Source organism: Pagrus major, chromosome 24 (genome assembly GCF_040436345.1).
Source record: "Pagrus major chromosome 24, Pma_NU_1.0".
In the NCBI taxonomy this organism is placed as follows: Eukaryota; Metazoa; Chordata; class Actinopteri; order Spariformes; family Sparidae; genus Pagrus; species Pagrus major.
The window spans coordinates 1,405,463-1,431,166 of record NC_133238.1 but is presented as its reverse complement, the minus strand read 5'-3'; the positions used below and the strand labels follow the sequence as shown (position 1 = coordinate 1,431,166).

The following is a 25,704-nucleotide window of genomic DNA, read 5'->3' as shown; positions in this document are numbered from 1 at the left end:
AACTTAAATAACTTACTTACCTCTTACAAGGGCTTTGAGGAGAACTGTATCAAAGTCATCAGAACCCTCCTGTTCCCCATGGAAAATAGTAATGAGCTCTCTGTTCTGATAAATACTCAGAGCCTAGGCACACAGAGGTAGTAAAGGAAATTACTGTTTGGAAAAACTTTCATTTCATATAGGACATCATTCCATCAATCAAACAGTAATGTTGGATCTGTTGATTAGCAGGTGGGTGAGGTTATATCAGTCAGGTTTCAAGTTGTAAATTTCTCCCACGTACAATACTATTAGACAACAAACAACAAAGACAATATGGTCTGCTTAGTTGAAAAAAGGTCAGTGGTGATTAGCTGCAGGAATAAAGGAACTTGGGGCAGGATTTGTGAAAAAATAAACATGCATTTTAAGTTTTTTAGTGCTAATGGGTGATGAAGCGTTCAAAACCAAAAAGAATGAGCCCACCCACGTATCTCTCCATTGCCTTGAACAGGCTGTGTGCTGCATAATGTACTGCAATTCTGGCCCGAATTTCCCACGCAGTCGTGCGGACGTGACGTCAGATGACGCTGAATGCGCCTCCTTGGATACGGGAAGAAGACAAGCACGGTGGACCCAAACTAGTGTTTGGGTAGTAATGGATTCTGCTACGGCCAGCAAACGACCCACCACCACACAAAGTCCACTAAAAAGTCATACTAAGAAGAAACAAAGGTTTTATCAGCGGCACGTCATAAGTCGAAACGAAATTACGACCAAAGCCGGGCTGGCACCCGAATAAACATCGGATACACATTCGACTCATGGAGGCAGCTTCAACTCGAATTGGGACTGAGAACAGATGCTGACATGGCTCATTTCCTAGTAACCAGGTAAGAAAACATTACAGGTCATGTTTAGAGCTTGATTTGAAAATCATATGAGATCACCGAGGACTCGGAGTGACCTAACGTGCAAAGTAGCATTAGCTGCAAACATGTAACTTAGTCCACCGCTGTGTAACACTGAGTAGTTACAGACTGCGCATTTTCCACGGTCCTTTAGTCTGAAACCGAATAGTTAGAAATATGTCCCTTTATATATGGGACCGAAAGCCCAACCTGTTATCCGGGAGGTGACGTTAGCAGCAGGCTGTAGCCACAGGCTGACGGTTTGTTTGTGTCTGTGTAGTAACATTAGCCGCTTACACACAGCAATTCCGTGTCAGAGACGATATTTTTGTCCCCCAATAAGCCGTCTTTGCTTTCGCCTGTGCCTTTCAGACTGCATCAACCGTAACGGTAAATCGCCGCGCTTGTGTGTCGCTACACACAACGAGCCGGCTTCCCGGCTGCTTCATGTGTGTAGGGGATACGGCATCAGCTGCACTGCTGTGAAGAGTTTATGCGCGCTCCCGCGCCAGTTTGGTTGATGGCTGCAGTTACCCTAACGGCCGTCGTTTCACTATTGAGTCTTATTTCTTGATCCTGCCCCAAGTTCCTTTAAGTTCATGTTCATGCTGAGACTCAACATTTGACCCTGGTAGCACTGCCTCCTGCACATCACAGTACAGTTAGCCATGACAAGAACTACAGTGTGAAGGAAACTGAGCATACTACACTGGGGACAAAAAAATCCCCCCAATAAAAAGAATTTTCCTTAATTTGGGTTATTAATGTTCAGTTATAAATCCAGTTTCCTGTGCCTACCTATGTATGTGTCCCCCATTTGTCTCACTTCATACAACTCTATCCACAAACCTCTTTTCTGCTTCCTTTAGAATTGTAACAACTGCAGGCAGCAATTGCAATGCTGCCCGCTTTGCTTCTCTACATGCAAAGCAACACACACACACACATACAAGTTCACTCATGTGCTGTCTGACTCACACAATCCACCAGTTTCTCCAGTTCAGCTTCAGCTGGGAAGTGTCTCCGGACCTTGTCAAGAACCCAGTCATGGAGCTCTGCACTAGGCCCTTCAATAGCCTCACCCTCTGCTGGAGGAGAGATGGGACTGAGGGGGACAGGTAAGAGATTGCCCAGCAGCTCACTGATAAGGTCTGCGGCTGGACCAGAACCAGCAAGAATCAGCCAGGGTGTAGCATTCCTCAGAGAAGCATCTAATCTCTGAGCCAGGGAACATACACAAAGAGTCTCAGTGGGATGGCAATCTCTCTTCTAAAAGAGCTGAGAACTGAAAGGTACCCAGATAGCTGACAAAATACAAAACTGTGTTACACAGTTAGAAACTTAACTTGAAAATATACAAATATCACAATAATTATAAATAATTATGAGCTTTACAATAAGTGTAGGGTAAAGGGTGCATTAATGCTGAAACAAACTAAAACAGCTTTCTTTGCACATACACATATAGGTTACATATAACCTTACATATAGATACATACATTACATATAGGTATGAACGAACATTCATGCTGCTGCTAATTTCCCTAAATCTAAAAAAATATTCTTTCTGTCATAAAACAATATGGGTGAAATATTTTGGTAGAATCCAAAAAAACTATTATAGTGTTTGTGTTGAGTGAGAATGTATTTGGCAGTTTCCTTACCTCCAGCATGTTTGCGTCTCCTGATATGAGCATGCACAACACTGGGATTTCAATACTGCCACTACCTGTTGCATTGCATTAAGCAAACAAACAAAAATAAAAATAGATATGATTTCTCATAATATCCCACAACTTAAAATACACACAACTTCCCATTTTTTTAACATGAGATGAATTGATTGTAGTAGGTTTCTGAAACCTCTCAGCTTCCATGCAGATTGTCTTCAATTTCCTTGCCTCCCAGACCCCTTTGTTTTGGCCTTTATTTATATATAGCAAAAGTTTGCTGGACACAAAAGAGGAGCATCCTGCTCTACGCTCAGAGATCTTTTGCTTTTACAAAATGTATTTGTAAAAGCATTTGAAGATTGTGCAATGTGCTCTACAACCTAGACCACTAGAGGGCAAGCAAGTAATTTACACAGATAGTCTACACATACTGTACCTTTACTAGGTCCACATTCACTCTCAGTAAGAACAGTAAAGCTGAGTTTTAGTGTGTCAGAAGTTTTGTGATTTGGAAATGGAATGGATTTGGAAAAGAACATGACATGGTGTTAGATATATCTTGAAGCTCAAGGTTGATATTAAAATATGAGCATGCAAACACATTTTCTCATTAGTTGCTTTCAGACATGCACCTATCCCTGCATTGTTTTTTTTCATTGTCATATTTGAAAAAGATCTTTATGACAGCAAGCAAATTTTAGCAAAATTAGATGCCTTCAATAAACATGACGTTTATTTATAGTGTCTTAGACATTGCTGGCTAATCCAATATCAACTCAATAGCCCTGCATCACTCTAAATTAAATTTTAAACCACCCAAACCATTAACCATTATTTTCTTTAAACAAGATTCACGCATTACTCACTGAGAAATTAACAAAAACATTTGACAAACACCCTTTCACACAATGTTAAAGAAAGTGAGAAAAATGTTATCTGGATCATCACCAAAAGTCAAAAGGTCTGATCATCCTCCTCAGTCAAAGTGTAAATCCGTTCTGCAGTTTAAGTGTTATCCTACTGACAAACCAACAAAACCAGTAAGCCACTGGATGAACCAGTAATATTACAGATTTCATGTTTGAAAGTGGCTGTTGTGTATGTCTCTTTCTCACCCCAAATGCCAGTGCGCTGATGGGAAATGTAGTCCTCCAGACTTGCACGAAAGCTTGTCTCTCCGCCACGGCGGCCAACACTTCCATCATCCACCAGGAGGAAAGCCTGGCAGTTATTGTCCAGGCAGCAGGAGTCACGTGATGTGTTCTGCACATAGTAACGAGCAGGAAAACTCCCCTTCAAACAGACAACACGAGTAAATGTGAGTGAGTTCACTCCAAGGAAGGGATGGAATCTACTCTGCTACCCTTCTGCTGATCTGCGTGGAGGATCTAGTGTTGCCTCACATAAAGCAAACACAAGCCAACCACAGCCTTCATCATGCTTTGCTTTGTTTCAATTAACAACAACTTGTACTCCCACACACATGCTGAAAAATACTGGTTAAAGTGTTGCAGGTGGGGTCTTTGCTTACAGAGATGATGCTCCACTTACTCTCTTCTCCACTTCACTATATTTTATAATTTTCCAAGTTTTATTTTTTCAAACAAGTGAAAATGTCCACTAGTGGTGTTTCAATTATTTTCATGTGTCTTTTTCTGGGGCTATAGACAAGCCTATTGCTTTTATTGATTTTAAGATATTTTTCATTGCTTACAAAGCCCTGAGAGGCCTCAGATTTTTTTGGATTTATTAGATCTCTTACTGCCCTATGCCCCTTCCTATTCCTTGAGATCCTCAGATGCATCATTTCTTGTTGTTCCAAGGACCAGATTTATACACAGAGTTGATAGAACCTTTGCATTCTTTTATTAGGCACAAAAATGCTGGCAGCACACTGGGGAGTGCTGGGATGAAGCTGTTGTGCGGTAATAGAGAAAAACGCTAAGGACACTAGCTCTAAGACTCCTGTTTCAAAATCATAGAAAACATTTATTAATCTGAGCTCTCACATAAGAATGGAGCGGAACACTAACCAACTTATCGACTTCTCTGACAAACTCAGTAGGGGGAGGTGCACAGGAAAAAACGTTTGCATCTCTCTCTCTCTCTCTGTCTTTCTCGCTCTCTTTCTTTCTCTCTTGCTCTCTTTCTCTCTATCTATCTCTTTCTCTCTCTTTCTCTCTCTCTGTCTTTCTCTCAAATTCAAATTCAAAGGGGCTTTATTGGCATGAAAGTTTTAACAACAATGTTGCCAAAGCATCTGTCCAACAATGGACAGAACACAACAAATAACAACATGAACACCAACACAACACCAAACAACATCTCTCTCTCTCTCTCTCTCTCTCTCTCTCTCTCTCTTACTCTCTCTGTCTGACATGTCCCTACTGTCCACATGACAACCTACACCCTTGTTCTAAAATGATACATTCAAATTGGAAATTTAAATAGTAATTACCATTATGGTAAGGACTGTCATGGCTGTTGCACAGTTTGAGTTTAGTTGTGGCAAATTGTAGGAAAATATGTATCGACCTATGTAACACTTTGAGGTAACAAAACATTTTTGTGGACTATCTCACGACAAGCTCATAGTATGCATTATGATGTGTACCTGGGGATTGACAAGCTGCTGCCTGTTGTGCACCAGGCCCCAGGGTGCCAGTCCCACAGCAATCACTTTCTTCTGGGAGAGAGCTGGGGCCGCAGCCCCATGGTCCCTTACAGCCTCGCCAACACAGCGGCCTACGCCCTCCCTTAGACCCCCTGTTAGTATCCAGGCCCCTGGGCAAAAGCAGTAAAAAAAAGTAGTGAGGTGGGACACAGGAGGTGAGGTTTTTAATAACTCAACATACAGTATAGTACAAATAGGGGCGTAACAGTACATGTACTCATCCCAAGCTGTTTGAGGCAGGTTGTTTGATTCAGTATACTATTTGCTTGGTTTGGCAAGCACTGTGATCCAAACAATCATTGTCAAAATAGTCAATTTCTGTCTACTAATCCAATATGTGGAGCAGAAACTTAAGAGTGTGAATTTTATCTGGAAAGTGTATGCAGTGGACCAACTGTAGTCCAAATGTGACTGACATAGTCAAACATAGAGCCACAGCTCACTGAAGGAAGTTCCTCAGCAGTGAAGCAAATGTAAAAGTCACGACTGGAGGATCTGCCATCAGCATTTAAGCATTTAGCCAAACCCAGCAATCACCTAGGTAGTTAATGTTTTAGTATGCTTTTTTTAGTATTCAGAATTTTAGAAAGTGTGTTTTTTTGAACCCGTTGTTTTTACTGTACCTGATTATTAATCAGGTGTCAGCTCAAGCAGCTGACCGGAACAACAAGACCTCATACAAACTATAATGATCTATTTTTTAAGTTTTCAAACAAACTGCTCCATGTTGCATTCTCCATGCTTTCTACTAACACTCTTGTTAACTTTGGGCTCTTACCTGTGCTCTGTGCTGCCCTAACCAGCCCGTTTCTCAGGACATCTCTCACCCATGTTTTGATCTTCTCATGTCCTTCGCCTCCCACAACCGACACCACCAAGTTGGGTGAGGGCAGTCCCCAGTGAGCCGTCATCAGGGTGTAGACGATCTGAGGCGGTGTGTCACATGACAGCCGCAGATACTGGACAGTGAGAGGGAACGCATTTATCAAATACTTTTTCAAATACAGACAGAGATGCAATACTCCAAACATTTTAACATCAATCATACTGTTTGTCTGGGCTCAGTGTACCTATGAACCTAACCTAGAGCGCCAGTGGCCCACCACAAGCAACATTCCCTCTCAGAAGATGCTGTTCTGTCATGTGTCTCACAATGTATGACTGTTACCCTGTCCACATCAGGTTTCAACTGTTGTTATGGCTACTCTTGCATTCAAAAAAGGTCAAAAAAACATCAGAGTAGTTCCTGAGGATGAGGTCTACGACTCACTAAATAATAAGCACACGCAGAGATGTTTCCAGTTTCAACAAAAAGGTTTTGAATTTATTTACATAAACAGAAATATTCTCCGGGTTGACTTCAAACAATGAGCAAATAAAAAACGTAATTTAGTGGTTGATAAACTGTTTCACTCCTCACTCCTTCAACACAAAAAGCAGACAAAAGGACAAACCAGCTTATGGAGTTAAAATCATGCCAAAACCTCACAAACACACAAAACATGTTTTACTCATGCCCAACGATTCACAAACAAACTCAGTGTGGTTTGCAAATACAAAACATCATTCACAAACTAATGCATTTTGTTTTGCAAATAAGAAACTTACCTATCAAACAAATACATCATGCTTCAGAAACAAATACAGCATGTTTTACACATACAAAGAAACATATTTCTTCAATTACAAAAAAATATCCTTCAAGTACAAACTAAAATCTTTCAAGTACAAAAAAAATCCTTCAAGTACAAAAACAGAACAACCTTCAAGTACAAAAAAATCCTTCAAGTACAAAAAACTATATATATAATATACTATAATATAATATATATATATAGTATATAATATACTGTGTATATATATAAATTATACAAGTATGAAAAACTGTCACGTGACTTTTGGCACTAATTTTCCGCCTTGCAGATTCACACATAAATGCCTTCAGATTCACACACTAATGCCAGGAAACTTTCTAACAGATGTCCTGTAATCCGCACTCCACAACAGCAGGTGGCGCTGTTGAGTCAATTTAAGGCCGCCAGGACGATTTTTTTCGCCCAAAATCTTTATTCAAGGCCGCAAACAGGAGCTTCCGTGGATTCGACTTGCTGCCTCTGACTCGGACTCGCACGGACGGATACCTGCTCAGAATGAGAAACGCTAGTTTTGGGGATTAAATTTAACATAATGAGCGGCCAACAGGTGAGTTTGTGGTCGTTGCTGGTGAAAAATCAAATGTTAACTAAACTCCAGAAATGTCTTTTGTGGGTACGATGATAAATATGTAGCTTGGTACCGCAGGAGCTAACCTAGCTTACACCGATTAGGCTAACTTAACTTTTCATTCTGTTTCTAACTTAACTAAATTAATCTATGGCCACATATAACGTTACACTTGATACGTCTTGTTCTTAAGACTGAATTTTGAAGTGAAGACGACCTCAGTCCACACACATTTGTTTTAGCACCACCTGAGGAGTCGTGTTAAGTTACTGCAGATAAAACACACGCCCTGCTTTCGCTGCTTCACATTGAAAGGTTTGAAATAACAAAGTAACGGGAGACTTTTATTGTGAAGAGTTTATAGGAAGTGAAATGCGGTCATTAGCGCAAACTTTTTTAGCGGCGCTGCTCTCGCTAATTCACATGAAATCAGGTAAAGATGTGGAGATATTTAGAGCTAATTTGTTCATGGATCAGTTATAAATACTTTCTCTATCACTAATGGTCATGAAGATATTAAGAATAAAGCAAAGTGTAATAGCAGTTTTTGGTCATTTTTCTAGTCATGTTAAGGTATATCAGTATTTTTGACCTCACACATTTTTCCTCTTTTCCCCTCTCTCTAGGAACTGCTTGTACAAACTATGTCAGAGAGGCTCCACACACGGCTCCAGCATGTTGTCAGTCAGCAGCCACTTGACCTGGATTACCTTGAATTTGTGTGTTCTCAGGAGGCTGTTCTTTTTAGTGCTGTCTCTGACCAGGTTCTCATCCCAAAAGCCATTGTAGATGCACTCACAGAGCTGCACGTTGGTTGTTGAAGAAAGAGAAAATCAGGTCCCCATAGCATTTGTGCAGGTTCGTCATGGAGCAACTGGGCGTCCAAGATTTGATATTTTTCCGGATTCTCTGTTACATTTCATCAACCAAGGTCTTCCTGTGCCGTGTATTGCTAACTTGATGGGAGTGTCCACTCGCTCTATCTTCAGAAGAATGAGAGTTTGGCTTTTCTGTCAGAGCACTCTATAGCACCTGTTCAAACGCAGAGTTGGACCATTTGGTAACTGAAATAAAAAAAGACATGCCTCATGCTGGGTACCGCTTGGTTAAGGGAAGCTTGCAGGCCAGAGGATTCCGAGTGCAGTGGGAGAGGGTGCGGGCCTCTATGCACCGTGTGGACACTGTTGGCATCCTTTGTCGCATGAACCAGCTAGGGTGTGTTGTACTATTATAGTGTCTTTTGTCTAACCAGGTACAACATTGTCATTTTTGGTGCTGTGGATGGCTTTTCAAGAAAGGTATAATTCACGTAAAAAAACATTTTAGAGGACAGCTTGAAAAAGAAAAATTTACACCCTGTTAATATTTTCTCTAGATCATGTACCTGGGTGCAGCAAACAACAATCGGTCCTCAACAGCACTAGCCTTCTTCCAGCAATCAGTGGACAGATATGGATTTCAATCAAGGTAAATAATACGGCCTCAGTGGGTCATTCCTTGCCTTGCCTTCCTCACCACAATATGCAATCTTGTATGCCATGCATCTAAAGAATGTACAGAATGATATAAAGCAAAGAGCTGAAAAGGTATTAATGGTGTGATTATCATGTTTTCTGTTGGCTTAAGGCAGAAGTAAGTGATATTTTTATTAATAGTTCTATATTCCTATAGCCATCAGTCATTTAGAGTGTTTGGTCATTAACGTGGGTCTCCCAGTCCCTCTGCTCTTTAAAGAGTAACATACCTAATACCAGGCAGTGTTTCACTGTTCCATCTCGTTGAAAATATCAAGTTTCTTTCACTTTGAAAGAGTGCTCTGTTGCATCTGTAACTACACCCAAAAGCAATGTTACAGCCTGCTGACCACATCCTGCGGTAGACTTCTGCATCACTGCAGTAAGACCATAGGTTAAACGGTTTCCAATGCATTCGTGACATGGAAAAAAAAACCTGACATCAGTGACATACAATGTAATGCTTTGAGAGAGAAATCACAGGGTGCTTCTCATTTCCCTAAAAATTGTTTCCACGTTTCCCTCACTTGCCTCCTTTCCTTGCGTCTTAGTCCCGCCAACCGAGAATTCGTGGAGAGACGCGAGGAAACCACGGGAGGAGAGAGGACCGAGGAAATCTGTTCTAAGACAAATGAGAAGTCATTTCCTCTGCAGCGCCACGTGAAGTGACGTCCGTTTCTAATGACGACTACAGCTAATCACAGCTGGATCAGCTGTAGAGACGTCAGATGAATGTATGCCAGAACACAGTGTATTTATACTGTGTACTGTGTATTTATACTGTGTACCGTGTATTTACACTGTCTACTGTGTATTTACACTGTGTACTGTGTATTTATACTGTGTACTGTGTATTTATAATGTGTACTGTGTATTTAGAGTGTGGACTGCGTATTTTTACTGTGTACTGTGTATTTACACTGTGTACAGTGTATTTACACTGTCTACTGTGTATTTACACTGTGTACTGTGTATTTATACTGTGTACTGTGTATTTATACAGTGTACAGTGTATTTACACTGTGTACAGTGTATTTATACTGTGTACTGTGTTTTTAAACTGTGTACTGTGTCTCTATACTGTGTACTGTGTATTTACACTGTGTACAGTGTATTTACACTGTGAACTGTGTATTTATAATGTGTTCTGTGTATTTATACTGTGTACAGTGCATTTACATTGTGTACAGTGTATTTACACTGTACTGTGTATTTATAATGTGTACTTACACTGTGTACTGTGTATTTATAATGTGTACTGTATATTTACACTGTGTACTGTGTATTTACATTGTATATAGTGTATTTACAATGTGTACTGTGTATTTACATTGTGTACAGTGTATTTCCACTGTGTAGTGTGTATTTCCACTGTGTAGTGTGTATTTATAATGTGTAATTACACTGTGTACTGTGTATTTATAATGTGTACTGTGTATTTACAATGTGTACTGTGTATCTATACTGTGTGCTGTGTATTTACATTGTGTACTGTGTATTTACATTGTGTACAGTGTATTTACACTGTGTACTGTGTATTTATACTGTGTACTTTGTATTTACAGTGTACAGTGCATTTATACTGTGTACTGTGTATTTATAATGTGTACTTATACTGAGTACAGTGTATTTATACTGTGTACAGTATATTTATGTTGTGTAATCATAATGTGTACTGTGTATTTATACTGTGTACTGTGTATCTATACTGTGTACTGTGTATTTATACTGTGTACTTAAACTGTGTACTGTGTATTTATAATGTGTACTTTGTATGTACACTGTGTACAGTGTATTTACACTATGTACTGTGTATTTACACTGTGTACTGCGTATTTATACTCTGTACTGTGTATTTACACTGTGCACTGTGTATCTATACTGTGTACTGTGTATTTATATTGTGTACTTACACTGTGTACTGTATATTTATACTATGTACAGTGTATTTATAATGTGTGTTTATACTGTGTACTGTGTATCTATACTGCGTACGGTGTATTTACACTGTGTACAGTGTATTTATACCGTGTTCTGTGTATTTATACAGTGTACAGTGCATTTACATTGTGTACAGTGTATTTACACTGTACTGTGTATTTATGTGTACTGTGTATTTATAATGTGTACTTACACTGTGTACTGTGTATTTATAATGTGTACTGTGTATTTACATTGTGTACAGTGTATTTACACTGTGTACTGTGTATTTATACAGGGCCGGCCCTGGGCATAGGCAGTATAGGCGAATGCTAAGGGCGCCGTCATCCACGGGGGGCGCCGCAAACGGGGAAGAAAAAAAAAACAAAACTATTTTTTACCAGCGCTATTACTAATATTATTTCGAAATATTATATAAGCCCACAGCAACATAACCTTATTGCAAAGCCTATTAAATAATGGAGAGGCCTTTTTTCTGGGTTCCTGGCTGGCTCGTTGCACTGTGCCCCTCTGTGAGGGTGGGGGGCGGGGTCGAGAGGCGAGCTGCCTGAATCTGACCGGACCGTGACCCAAGAGAGAGATTTATTGATACTGTAGCGGAACCACAATGTCCAAAAGACTGAAACCATCTGGCGCCCAGGGAAGGAGAAGAAGGAAAGCAGAGGAAGCAAAACATGAAAAAGAAAGAGGTACAGTAACGTCAATGTGATGAAGTGAATGAAACTAATAGTTTAATGATCGTAGTTACCGTTGTTGGAGCAGAGTGTTAGCTTGCTAGCTTACTTCGGACAATAGTAGCATTGTTTAATAATCAGTAAATAGCTGAGTCGACGTAAGTTAATGTTACTCCACTTTAAATTCATGAGGGACATTTGGAAAGTTAACGTTAGGCCTGTTCAGGTGTTATTTTAACCTGTTGGCTGTGTTTTCCTGCTTGTATGTCAGTTAAAATGCTATTAGATTTCCATCCACTGTATAAGTAATAGGGCAGTTGTAAGACTTTGGTTTATTGTCTCACAGTTTATGTTTGTTAAAGTGTATTAATGCTAATACTACTTTCCCATATCATTCATAGGCTACATATGTATATGTATATATATATACATATGTATATACATATATATATATATATATATATATATATATATATATATATATGTATATACATATGTATATATATATGTATATATATATATGTGTGTGTATGTGTATATATATATATATATATATATCTATATATATATATATATCACTGCACTTTACTGCTTTTTGCACTCTGGTTAGACTGAATTGCATTGCAATGACGATAAAGTTGAATGAATCTCATCGTATTTTCATTATTAGTCTATATTAGTCTTATGTATAGCACACACCAAGCATCTGTTTTTTATTAAACTGTAACATCCAGTGGTCACATATACTTCTCTTCTCTCTTCAGATGCACTTTTAAAATATTTCACCACCACCCCCAGTGAGCATCAGGTGCTCCTGTCCTCTATCTCAGCACACCAGAGTGACACAGCATCAGGACTAAAGGCTGCACCAATAGACCCTGTTGACTGGCCATCTCTTCTAACTGACAAAGTAAGAAAGGAGTTAGTTCACAGAGGACCATTTCAAATAAAAAACAGTTACACATTTCCCAAAAACAAAGTTGGGAGAATGTCCACATGACTTTTTTACCAGAGTCAGTGGGGGAAAAATCAAAAGAAGCTGGCTGATGTACTCAAAAAAGAATGATAGCTTGCACTGCTTCTGCTGCAAAAGGTTTCCTGCCAAAGAATACAGACTGTTTTTATTTTGTATGTAAATAGAATATTCTTTAATGTGTTTGTGCAATATCTTATTTATATTGTATTTTTAATTTATCACTTGTTTCTTTTTTCAGTTTTATTTGGTGTGATATTTTTGACTTAAAAGAAATAAAATCTTGAATACATACATGTAGTTTCTGTGTGAGTGTATGAAAATTAATTATAAAATTGACTGCGATGCAAGGGGGCGCCAGTCAAAATCTTGCCTAGGGCACCAAATTGGTCAGGGCCGGCACTGTATTTATACTGTGTACTTTGTATTTACAGTGTACAGTGCATTTATACTGTGTACTGTGTATTTATAATGTGTACTTATACTGAGTACAATGTATTTATACTGTGTACAGTATATTTATGATGTGTACTCATAATGTGTACTGTGTATTTATACTGTGTACTGTGTATCTATACTGTGTACTGTGTATTTATACTGTGTACTGTGTATCTATACTGTGTACTGTGTATTTACAATGTGTACTGTGTACTTATACTGTATACTGTGTATTTACACTGTGTACAGTGTATTTATACTGTGTATTTATACTGTGTATTTACACTGTATTTACATTGTGTACAGTGCATTTTTACTGTGTACTGGGTATTTATAATGTGTACTGTGTGTACACTGTGTATAGTGTATTTATACTGTGTACTGTATATTTAGAATGTGTACTGTGTATTTACACTGTCTACTGCGTATTTAAACTGTACTGCGTATTTATACTGTGTACTGTGTATTAATACTGTGTACTGAGTAATTATACTGTGTACTGTGTATGTACACTGTGTACTGTGCATTTACGATGTGTACTGCGTATGTATACTGTGTATTTACACTGTGTGCTGTGTATCCATACTGTGTACTATGTATCTACACTGTGTACTATATATTTATACTGTGTACTGTGTATTTACACAGTGTACTGTGTATTTATACTGTGTTCTGTGTATTTACATTGTGTACAGTGTACTTGTACTGTGTACTGTATATTTACACTGTGTACTATGCATTTATACTCTGTACTTACTTTATTTACAGTGTGTACTGCATATTTATACCCTGTATTGTGTATTTATAATGTGTACAAATACTGAGTACTGTGTATTTATACTGTGTACTGTGTATTTACACTGTGTACAGTGTATCTATACTGTGTACTGTGTATTTATAATGTGTACTGTGTATTTACACTGTGTACTGCGTATTTATGCTCTGTCCTGTGTATTTACACTGTGTACTGTATATTTATACTGTGTTCTGTGTATTTACACTGTGTAGAGTGTACTTATACTGTGTAATGTGTATTTACATTGTGTACTGTGTACGTTCACTGTGTACTGTGTATTTATACTGTGTACTGTGTATTTACACTGTGTACTGTGTATTTATACTGTGTACTGTGCCTTTACAATGTGTACAAATACTGAGCATTGTGTATTTATACTGTGTACTGTGTATTTACATTGTGTATTACGTATTTATACTCTGTCCTGTGTATTTGGACTGTGTACAGTGCATTTATAATGTGTACTTACACTGTGTACTGTGTATTTATACTGTGTACTGTGTATTCACACTGTGTACTGTGTATTTGCACTGTGTACTACGTGCTTAGTGGTACATAGGATCCCCCTTTGCGCGTACATGTGGACTGTGCGCGTGCATGTGAGAAAAATGTGTGTGCGTCAGGAAAAAAAAATGTGTGTGTGTGTGTGTTTATGACCCATAGCATTCTTGTGTGTTTGTGTGTGTGTGTGTGTGAGTGTAAACACCATTCGAAGGCCTTTCTGATGTGTATTAGAGTTAGCCATATGGTGGGTTACTTACACCTTCAGATGTCTCTAAGGGGGACATAGTGTATTAGTCTGTGACAGTTGTCATGGGGAAAACAGATTCTGCGTTTCACATGTAGGTGTTAACCTGAATCATCTACCCCCCAAAATCCCAATCTGCAGGCTAAAACACTTTTCACAGTTCCCTTAAGCATGGGGTAATTTTATACATCAGACAGTCACTCTGTCTGCAAATAAGGTACAACTTGTATATATGTGTGTGTGTGTGTGTCTTTGGTTTTATCTGACATAGGTCTCATATGATGTTTGAGTTGAAGAATGTTAGTGAAATATTTCTATATCAAACTGGTGTTTCTTAGTAATTTGTTACATCCAGCCTGAATACTATTCAAGAGCCCCCGCCGCTGATGTGGGGGGCGGGTGTGACCACACCTCCTGTCTTGGCCCCTCCCTGGGTCCTCACACCCTTGGTCCCTCCCTCTGTTTAACTGTATATATAAGCATTGGTCATTTGTGTTCATTTACCCTCGGATTTCTTTCAAGCAACAAGGGACCCTTTGCAGTCATGGCAAGCAGTGGATGTGTGGATCTGGACCAGGCCTGTGTTGTTGATGGTATGTCACCCCCTGCATACCCTAATGAGGGGTGTCCTTTCTACCAATGCTAACACTGCGTCAGGGTCAGGGCTGGATCTAGAATACTTGGGTCTAAATGGGTATGTTCACTCTGTAAAGTATCATGATGGAAGAGTTAGCGTGAGTGTTGGATGGCAAACGTGTGCCGGAATTGTGGATGATGATACACGAGGGGGTAGTATGTCTGTGAAAGATTGGAAGTTGTTTCGTTCTATTGTCTGCCCAGACCTTGATTGGCCTGGCTTTCCTGAGACAGTTTATGTGTCGCAGATGGTCAGCGCTACAGGTCCGGAGCTTTATCGGATCGTAGCTGATCGTTTTTTCCGGCCGCAAGACGATTTTGTTTTTCTCAGTGTGTGTGAAGATAGGGAGAGGTTGATAGCGGCCAGAGGGCTCGAAGAATGGAAAAGACAACCATATCCTCTCACACTTGGAGAATATGACTCATGGTTCAAAACCGTTTTCTTTATCCAGTGGTGCGACTGGCGAGCTCTGCAAAGGTTGTTTAGAGAAATTGACGAGGCCATCAAAAAAGACAGAATCAACACTAGTTATGAGAATATTAGAAAACGCCTTGTATTTGATGATATGTCGCCTGGTATCCAGCGCGATGAGCCTCCTACCTTGTGTAGGCCGAAAATCATCAGACACACCGACTACTGAGAACAAATGGTAGGCATATTATGTATAATTTTTGTTTGCAATCATACTTATATGTCAATGTTTATTTCTACTCTATATCTAAATATGATGTTTTTTTTTTTTTGTTTTATCAGAGCACAGCCCTGCATCTCCAAGCCTCTTCCAATCACCTCCTACATCTCCTCTTAAGCCGTCAGTGTTTTGGTCACAGCCGTGGTCACCTTCGCCATCTACACCTTCATCTCCTACATTTTCATCTACTCCAGCTGCTCCATATCCGGCGATGCAGACGCCCCCTTCATCTCCCTCCACTCCATCTTTGCTGGTGCGGACCCCTTCACCTTCTCCCTCTGACTCACAAGATGTGATTTGTGACACACAAGATGTGGCTAGTATCCAAAACAACGGGGTGCTATCTATCGTGTTCATTGATGGGGTTAAAACCATTGTCCTACACCTCCTCAACATTGTTGTATACAGGTATTGGGAGGAGCTCTGTTATGGCTGTCAGATCAACCACCCCAGTCAGAAGCATCATGAGTGTGTGTTGGGGATCCCTGACTATTTCTGTGAGAGCCGGTTTGACCAGCTTACAGAGAGACTGTGGACTGACCGTTTTATCCCAGCCATTCAGCGCTTTTTGACTTCAAAACGCATCTATGTCGACGAAGCCAGAACCCAGGGGGCTGTAGAAGCTATTCTACACGAGCTGAAATCAGCGGAGAAGATCACGGATAAAATCAAGGAAATGTATGACACAAAGATTGGTGATGACTATATGAAAATAGCACAACTACGTGTTATAAGTGACTATTGGAGAGGACTAGACCATTGAGGTGTACTGTAACAACAACAACGTAAAGCAGCATCAACACTTGCTATATGTTTTTATTTTTATTCCTTTTTTTCTTTTGATTATTCCTTTTTTTGTTTTTGTTTTTTGTTTAGTGTGTGTGTGTGTGTGTTTAAAAAAATGAAAACAATTGTCTAACTGTTAAATAAAAGCCTTGTAAGAAACATATTCTGACCATTCCAGTCTCATCATTATCATGGAAAGCACACTGCAAAAGATTTATCATGATCCTGCTCATCCAGGCGGTCTTGGAAGTATCAACAAGCTTCGTAATGCCGTCAGGGATTCTACAGGGATTACCCCTAGGCTAACAGATGTTTAACGTTTTTTACTGGGGCAAGACGTCTATACACTCCATGCCAAAGCTGCGAGACATTTTCCTAGGAACAGGGTTTTGGTTGGTGGTATTGATAAACATTTCCAGATCGATTTAGTGGATATGGGTGAATATTCTACTGAAAATGATAGTGTGAGATAGATACTTACTAACATGTATTGATGTGTTTTCTAAATTTGTGTGGGTCAGATGTCTTAAAAACAAATCAGGCATGTCTGTAACCAAAGCTTTTAACAACATTCTGAGCAAGGGCCATATACCTACAAAACTCCAAACGGACAAGGGCACAGAGTTTTATAATAAACACTTTCAACAATTGTTAGATCAGTATAAAATCACCCATTTTTCAACACTAAATGAGACTAAGGCTAGTGTGGTGGAACGTTTTAACAGAACCTTCAAGACTCGTATGTGGAGGTATCTATCATCTGTTAATTCGCGTAGATATGTAGATGTGGTCCAGGACCTTGTTGATGCCTATAACAATTCTCATCATAGATCGATAAAGATGTCCCCCAGCTCTGTAAATAAAGACAACGAGAAAACAGTCTTTCACAATTTATATAAGCTGAAACCGTTGAGAGCATCATTCTTTAAATTTAGGTTGGGGGATAAAGTGAGAATTTCAAAACTTCGTGGGGTGTTTAGAAAAGGTTACGAACAAACATACACAGATGAGTATTTTACAATAGCCGCATGTATAGCAAGAGATCCACCTGTATACAGGCTATTAGATTGTGCGGGGGAAGTAGTGAAAGGTACATTCTACGAGCCAGAGCTACAACTAGTGATTATTGATAAAAACAAAACTTTTAAAATAGAAAAAATACTGGCCAGAAAGAAATTAGGTCGTAAAAATATGGTCTTTGTTAAATGGTTGGGGTGGCCTGAGAAATTTAACTCATGGCTCCCTGAAAAAGATATCGTAGATGTGTGATAAAAGGGGGTGTACTAACTCCTTACAGAGTCACTTTTGAATATTGGCTCGTGCGTATCAGAACTATGGAGAAAAACGGGTTTTATGTCACACTGCCTAGTAATGCTTCACTACATGTATATCCAAATAACAAGATATGGCAATATAGGACTAAATTAGCTAAACCGATAGTCCTGAACGAACCATATGAAGTCGGTGTTATTGAAGTCCAATATCCCCGCGTATGGAATAGTTTCCCAGCAGCGGATGCCGATGTGGATATCTATGACTATAAAACACAGAAGACATATACTATATCTCTAGCAGTGGGCTTCTATGAGACTATACCTAGAATACTGAAAGAATTTAATTCAAAATGCATAGTAACCCCGCCGATATCCCGCCTAAGTCTGGTGTACAACAATATTACGAATTTTGTTAATTTTTCGGGGGCTGAAGGATATACTTTAACATTTAAAGGGCGTCTAGCAGAGCTACTAGGTTTCAATCCAGGGGAGCCGGTCAAAATACCTATCACCCTAAATTTTAGGAAACAATATACTGCTCCACACCCCGCCGATATTCACGCAGGAACGTATAATATATTTCTCTATAGTGATATTGTGGATTATCAACTATTGGGTGATAGCTATGTGCCACTTCTCCGCTGTATAAATGTGTCGGACGAGATAAGGCGTATGCCCACTCTGACTTATGACAAGCCACACTACACATCACTCTCCAAATCGATTATTGATGATATAGAGATCTCGTTAAAAAACGATCAAAATCAGTATATACCTTTTGCATTTGGTAAAATAAAAAAAAAATAATAAAAAATGACACACACCCCATTTACACGCGATGATGGTAGATATATGACCTACTACATGAACCAGGCGGGGGGAGATTTACCAGGATTTATAGAGAGCAGTACCCAATACGGTAATGGGTTAGGGGGGATATTTCGTAGTCTACTCAGAATGGCAGTACCTTTGTTAAAAAGTGGGTTCAATCTGGCAAAACCCCACTTAAAAACAGCCGCTACAAACATTATGGGGGATGTTGTGTCGAATATTGCAAGAAACACACTATCAAGGCAACAGGAGGGGAGTGGTCTGATGGTGTATAGTAGAAGACCTTTGAAAAGACCTCCTTCCAGACGAGGGCGTAGCCAAACGGGGGCTAAAAAACGTAAAACCGGTGTTAAAAGACGCAAAGCCGTCAAAAAGAAGGCAACCAGCAAGAGACGCAGAGCTCGGATCAGTCGTTCCAGGACTTTGTCTAGAGACATATTTTAGGGCACAACTCTAGGAATACAACCATGGCGCTCATTCATAACCAGTCTGAAGAATGTGTGAAGACCGAGTTGGATCTGTTTACAGTACCCTACACTCAGACATCCATTGAGAAATTTACTTTTGTCGAAATCCCACCTATTTCTGCAATAATGGACACTGGACCTCTGGAATTTTACATATCGGCTAGTTGCGAGGATTACCTAGACCTGAATGAATCATATCTTTTTACACGTGTGAGGATTGTAAATGCAGACAGTACAAACATAGCTCAAGGCGCCGACGTAGGATTTATAAACTATCCAGGATGTAGATTATTCTCACAGGTCGATATAATGTTGGGGGATAGGCTTATAACACAATCCTCCAACACATATCCATATCGCGGTATAATTGAATGTTTGATTAACTATGGACGGGACACTTTGGATACACAGTTCAGTACCGGTTTGTTTTGTAAAGACACTAGCACGCATATGAACGATGCGTCCATAGACGGAGACAATGCAGGGTTGGCGGCTAGAGGAGAATACACTGGAGAAAGCAGAATCGTGGAGTTAATCGCCCCGATACACTCTGATTTGTTTTTTCAAGAAAAACTATTGCTAAATGGTGTCGATATTTCTCTGAAATTTATACGGTCTAAGGATGAATTTTCTCTTATGACGCCGGGAAATGTACAATTTCGAGTTAAGATTATGTTAGCCCCAGTGTATTTGTGAAAAAGGTATCTGTTGCTCCAACTGTACGTCTGGCCCATAGCAGGGCTCTACAGCATACTAATGCTAAATACGCTATAGACAGAGTGACTTTGAAAACTTTCTCCATACCTGCAGGAACCAGGGTGTGCAACCAAGAAAATCTCTATATTGGACAGATCCCTAAATTTGTTATTGTCGCTTTTGTTGATAACGAGGGACATACAGGAAGTTATGCGCGCAATCCATTTAATTTTGAGAACTTTGATACAGAGTTTATAAGTCTATACGCCGACGGTCAGTCTTTTCCCGCAAAACCCTTTCAACCGCTCTTTCAGAGAGGCCAGTACACAAGAGAGTATTATCAGCTGATTCACACCACCGGACGTCATCTAAAAGACAGATCGTTGGCCATATCACGTCAAGATTTCGGAGCCGGTTACACATTATTCTGTTTCAATTTGGAACCCGATGAAGGGTGTGCAGGGAATGTGTCACTAATTAAAACAAGCAATGTGAGGCTGGAAGCTCGTTTCAGAGTTCCTCTACCACGCACTGTTAATCTTATTTGTTATTCTGTTTTCGATTCAGTTATCGAGATATCAAACAGGAGACAAGTATTGATGGATTACTACTAAAAAAACATAATGAATACGATAGAATTAACTAGTATTGTTAGGAAAAGAATTATTAGGGGTTCAGATTTTCTGGGGGTCCTAGCATGCGATCAGCTCCCTAAACATGGTGTTTATAAATATCCTGCTATGTTGATTGTAAACACGCAGCCCTCTAACATGCCTGGTGAACATTGGCTGGCTATTTATATTACAAAACATAAACAAGGATATTTCTTTGACAGTTTTGGTCACCCGCCTGACAAATTTCCAACGATGATAAATAATTTTCTGATAAAAAACTGTACGGATGTATTTTATTCTAGAAAACAGGTTCAAAATAATCTCGCAACAACATGTGGCCCACACTGTGTCTTTTTTCTATGTCATGTACAAAAAGGGATACCGTATTCACGGTTTTTAAATATGTATGGACCCGATCTTGTTTGTAATGATGCAATGGTATGTCAATTTGTTAACAAAATACAACCTGATGTATGTCATGGATATGATTTTACATGTGTACAATGTGGATAACAAATGTGTAATCTAATGTTAAATGGTGTTTAAACTGTTAACATCAAATAAATATAGAACACAATCTTGTTTTAAGGTATCATTTTTTTTTATTCATGTTTAAAAAATAATAATAATAATCATTGCATATATGTATATATACAAAAAAAAGAATGAAAAAAAAGAAACAACTGTTTATTAAAATGGAACAACAGTAAATAAAATGAATAATAATAATAATAATAATAATAATAATAATAGAAAAAAAAATTAGAAAAACTTACACATTCACATATACATGAAAATACTTTAAAAACAACAATGTGCCATTGGCAGTGAGAAAAGAAAGAAAGAAAAAAATCTAGAAATTACAGGTATATTGTCCCTGAAACATTTATGCAGCAAACCGTGGTATTTAAACAATAAAGAAGACAATTCAATCTATACATAAAATGATACAAAATACGTAAAAAGAAAAAATATATAAGTAAAATAAAAACTAAAATACATGTAAGACGGAAATCAAAAATTTAACCAGCTGGTGTCCCAACTACGTGATTTCAAACCCCTCACCCTCGGGGCCCTAAGAGGGGCACGGTATCTGGGTGTACTACTAGGACCCACCCTTTTTCTCTCTCGATACGTGTCTTGGGGTATAAAACTCGCATCACTTGGTGTGTCAGCGATTCCTTTATATTCAGCAATAGCCCGTCGCACCATAGTGTTTGGGATAGCCGATAAAGGAATATTTAAACGCGCCATAGTTTTTAAAAACAGGTCCCACCCTATAGGTCTTGAAACATCTGAAACATTATGTGTAGCAGTAACGCTTTTTACCAAATCGTATAGGTGTGAGCCTCGGACAGTGTGTTTGTCGACGATGATCTCACCCTGATCTGTCCATGAAATCAAATTTTTTGATCGGGTTATCGCGTCTAAAATGTATTCGGCGTTTTTTCTGCTTCTTTTAGGTACGTGCTTTAATACCTCTTCGGTGATTAAATCTTTTTTGTCAACGTCGTCAGTACGTGGTGTGATATTGAGGCAGGGACCGTTTGTATCATGACCTTCACTGACTGGCAGTGATAGAGTCAAGACGTTTTTTTCACTCGCATTCTGTTTTTCTAATACCAGGTATCGTTGTAGAATACCGGCATATTTTTTGGCCTTCTCATAAACGTTCGTGTCCGGTAGTTTTAGCATGTCGATCATGGCTTTATCTAAGTCATTTTGCACAATTTGCCTTATGGAACCAGTGTTCTGCTCCTGCTGTTGTTTTAAGGCGTCCAATTGATGCTGAGGGACCAGGAACATTTTTTGTGCGTGCTCCATTTCAACCTCTGTTAAAAAGACCGGCTATAAAAGGGTATAGCTGCTCCTAGCAGGGGTAATAAAAAACCTCCAGTCTGATTGATAGTCTTTTTCTTTTTTAAAAGTTTGACTTTTTTATCAGCTACTAGTCTGATGATGGTTTTCTTTTTTTTTAGCTGTTTGTACTGTTTGTCCGTCAAAGGGATGTTGCCGCTTATTACATTGAGAGCTATTTCACACAGAGCATTCACAAAGTCAGTGCTTGCATGCCCCACAATGACCCTTCGTACACTCGGTGGTGATTTATATAACAACTCCAACAGAGCCAAATTCCTCTGCATACGTAACGACATTGTCACACCTTCTGCTTTTTAGAGATGTACACAACTGGACGATCTGATAGCACTGCAGTTCTGAGTCTTAGATAATCTGGTGTCTTGGCTTTATAATCAATAAGAAGATAGCCATATGCCGTGTTGGTGGCATCATTAAAAGCCTCTAAAAAAAATTTGGTATTGCCTGGAAACATTTGTCGTCCTATTAATGTGATTTGGTATTTATCTCTAGGATTTTTAAACAAAACAAGGTAGTTGGCATTCAAACTAATAGTACGACTAGCCTTGCCTTGAATAAATAGATTTTGTACTAAATATATACAACTAAGATTCCTATGGTGAACGTATTTGGTAAAAACATTTTGTACTTTTATATTATTGCAGGCGTCATTCATTAAATCATCTATAATAAGCAGATTGTTTTTGTCTAGGGGTAACAATACATCATCACACAGAGATTCGGGTAGACCATTCACAAAGTTAATGTCTCTCATCTGTAGTAGTTGATCATATAAAAGGTTGCCAACACGAATATATGTATACAACATTGTCAATAGGGTGTGAATTAACCCTCGATGCATTTTCAATAACACTCTTGACAAAATATGTCTTCCCACAGTTTGAAGGACCGCTCACCACCAGACTAAATGGATGTTGTAGTCTGTCATCAAACCCGCGATCTGATCTAATATCCATAAGGAAGTGTAGTATAATCAGCCAACACCCTACGTTTGTTGTACACAACCTGAACCTTCTTTGTAACTGTGTCATTCTTGAGATGGAACCTCTTTTTGTCTCGTTTGATTGTTTCAGAAACAGTCACCATGTGCGCATCTGTATTCTGATTGGTCACAAAAGATTGTACTAGACCCAACAGAGACTCAGGGGTGACCACTGCAGCATTTTTAGCATTTAACGTCACCCCCTTACATTTGACCTGCGTTTTGCCATGTGCTGTGTGATAGGCATAGCACTTTGGACCCCCTGATACGAATTCGGTGATATAATCTTCTTCAGGGAGTCCGCACACATTACCATCATTCAGCTCATCAGTCAAATCACCCAGGTATTCACCTATGGGTGGGTTCCACTCCCCCAGCCGTGAAGTAAAAACAACACTGTCAGTATCACAGTAAAGAACACGTTGTTGTAACTTATCCAATACGTCATAGAGCATGAGTCGTGCGTGGGCTGTGGTCACGGCTCCTATAAAGATATTTACATCTTAGTTCTGGAGGCCCTGACGTCGGCATGAGACCACTGCACCATAGCCACATCATCTGAGATGAAACAAAACTGCCGCACATCATAATGATCGCTAAACATCAGCTGTGTAAATCTGGCTGGTTCTGTTATCAACTCACAATTCGGCAGGTTATTCCTCATGCTAAATCTACCCCACAATGAGTTCAGAAGAAGCTTGTTGCAACTCCTCACCGCCTGGTTTACGCAGATTTTATCTGCATCTAGCTGGATGCCCTCTTTTTGGAGATAGTCATTGATGTATCTTTCTTTCTCCTCAGGCGTCTTGACATGTCCCGGATAACCAGAAGCCTCTTGCTTGCATTTTAGAAATGTCTTGACATAATCCCTGAACATGGTGTCGGTCTTGTTGGGAAAATGCCACACTTCATCAATACGCACTACCTGGTATCCCTTTTCAACCGCTTTTTGAAGCTCAAACGAGACCCACACACCCGACAACCGTCTGTCGTCGTCATTGTGTGTGCAGTCACTCGTCTGGTTCATCGCCTCAGCACATGTACGGCATAGCAGGAACATGAGTTTATTGTGACACCTATAGGGCAGGACAGGATGGTACAAACCTCTCGGCGGGAGCAAAACACACTTCACAAACCCGAAATAGTTATCAAGGGAATCAAAATCCCTAAAGATAATCTGGGGGTGACCTATTGGATATTGTTTTAGCGCGTTCACAGCCGGGTACAAACTGGTGAAGTCGTAATATCTTACCTTCTCACCATCTGACACCTTATGATACAGTTTCATGGCATTTGTACGCCCTCCAAACAGAGCCTGTCGGGGGTCCAAACGTTCTGGTTTCTGGTAATCTTTCAGAAATGTCTGGTGACTAGGGCTAGTCTTTTTAAGCCTGAGCCATTCACACGCCCACATCACTACGACTTTTTTACCATAGACATCCTTCAAAGCTTTAATCTTTGTAGAGAATGCACAGGAGAGCTCGCCAAAGGTGTTTCCGGTGACTGGATTCATAGCAGACTGGACGTGGCATTTGAGACACCCATGGTAGAAACAACTTGCAAATTCATAGCACGTATTTGTATCAGGGTGATAGCCATCCACATAGTATGGACCTATCTCCTTTTCACCATGATTGAGCGCATGAGCTATCTCGAGCTTCTCAGTGTGACGCAGGTATTCAAGCCATTCTATAGACACATTTGAAAATGTCTTATTCTGCTCAAGGTATGCCCCATCATACGTGAGAGCGAGTGTGTCTTTAGGCAGGAACAGCGTTTTGAATACCCCCATACAACTGGAGGCCAAGGTGGTGTATGCAAAGGGGTCGAGCTGGGTGCATTTGAGAAATGTATCTCGGTAGATCACACAAGCTCTGCGCAACACTTCCACGTCGTTCATACAGTAGCGACGAATCTCTGTATTGAAATCAAAGGTTTCAGTGCGCACTGTGTCATACCAGGTCATGAATGCTGTTTTCTCTTTGGCAGTCATGCTGTCATAGCCGTAGTAGTGTGGTTCTGGGTAGGGCCCTACATATAACTCGTGGCCCTCTGTGTTAAACTTATGGGGGAAATAGCCTTTCGACATATCCTCAAACCCCAAGGCTGCTGGTATTTTCGACAAGCGAATAGGCAGAAAGCTAAAGGAGTCTATCCAACGTTGTTGGTATTCTTTGTCATACATTAGAATCACCCTGCTGCCTCTCATCGTCAGCTGTGGGGTGATTCCTTGTTTGACAAAGTATTCCAGCAGTATGTAGTTGTCAAACCCTGACGCATTACGTGCTATGAATGTATGGTTCT

General features: G+C 39.6%; 1 protein-coding gene across 1 annotated transcript in view; it reads right to left on the bottom strand.

The window, feature by feature from the left end:
- Positions 1-25,704, bottom strand: part of trpm4a (transient receptor potential cation channel, subfamily M, member 4a) — an 82,467-nt gene that overhangs the window by 46,107 nt on the left and 10,656 nt on the right. Inside the window, exons 3-8 of the mRNA XM_073462512.1 lie at positions 6,016-6,196; positions 5,178-5,347; positions 3,679-3,856; positions 2,555-2,619; positions 1,869-2,108; positions 21-123 (exon numbers count right to left, since the gene is read on the bottom strand). Of these exons, the coding sequence (XP_073318613.1) occupies positions 21-123; positions 1,869-2,108; positions 2,555-2,619; positions 3,679-3,856; positions 5,178-5,347; positions 6,016-6,196 (937 nt within the window). The remainder of the gene's footprint in view (positions 1-20; positions 124-1,868; positions 2,109-2,554; positions 2,620-3,678; positions 3,857-5,177; positions 5,348-6,015; positions 6,197-25,704) is intronic.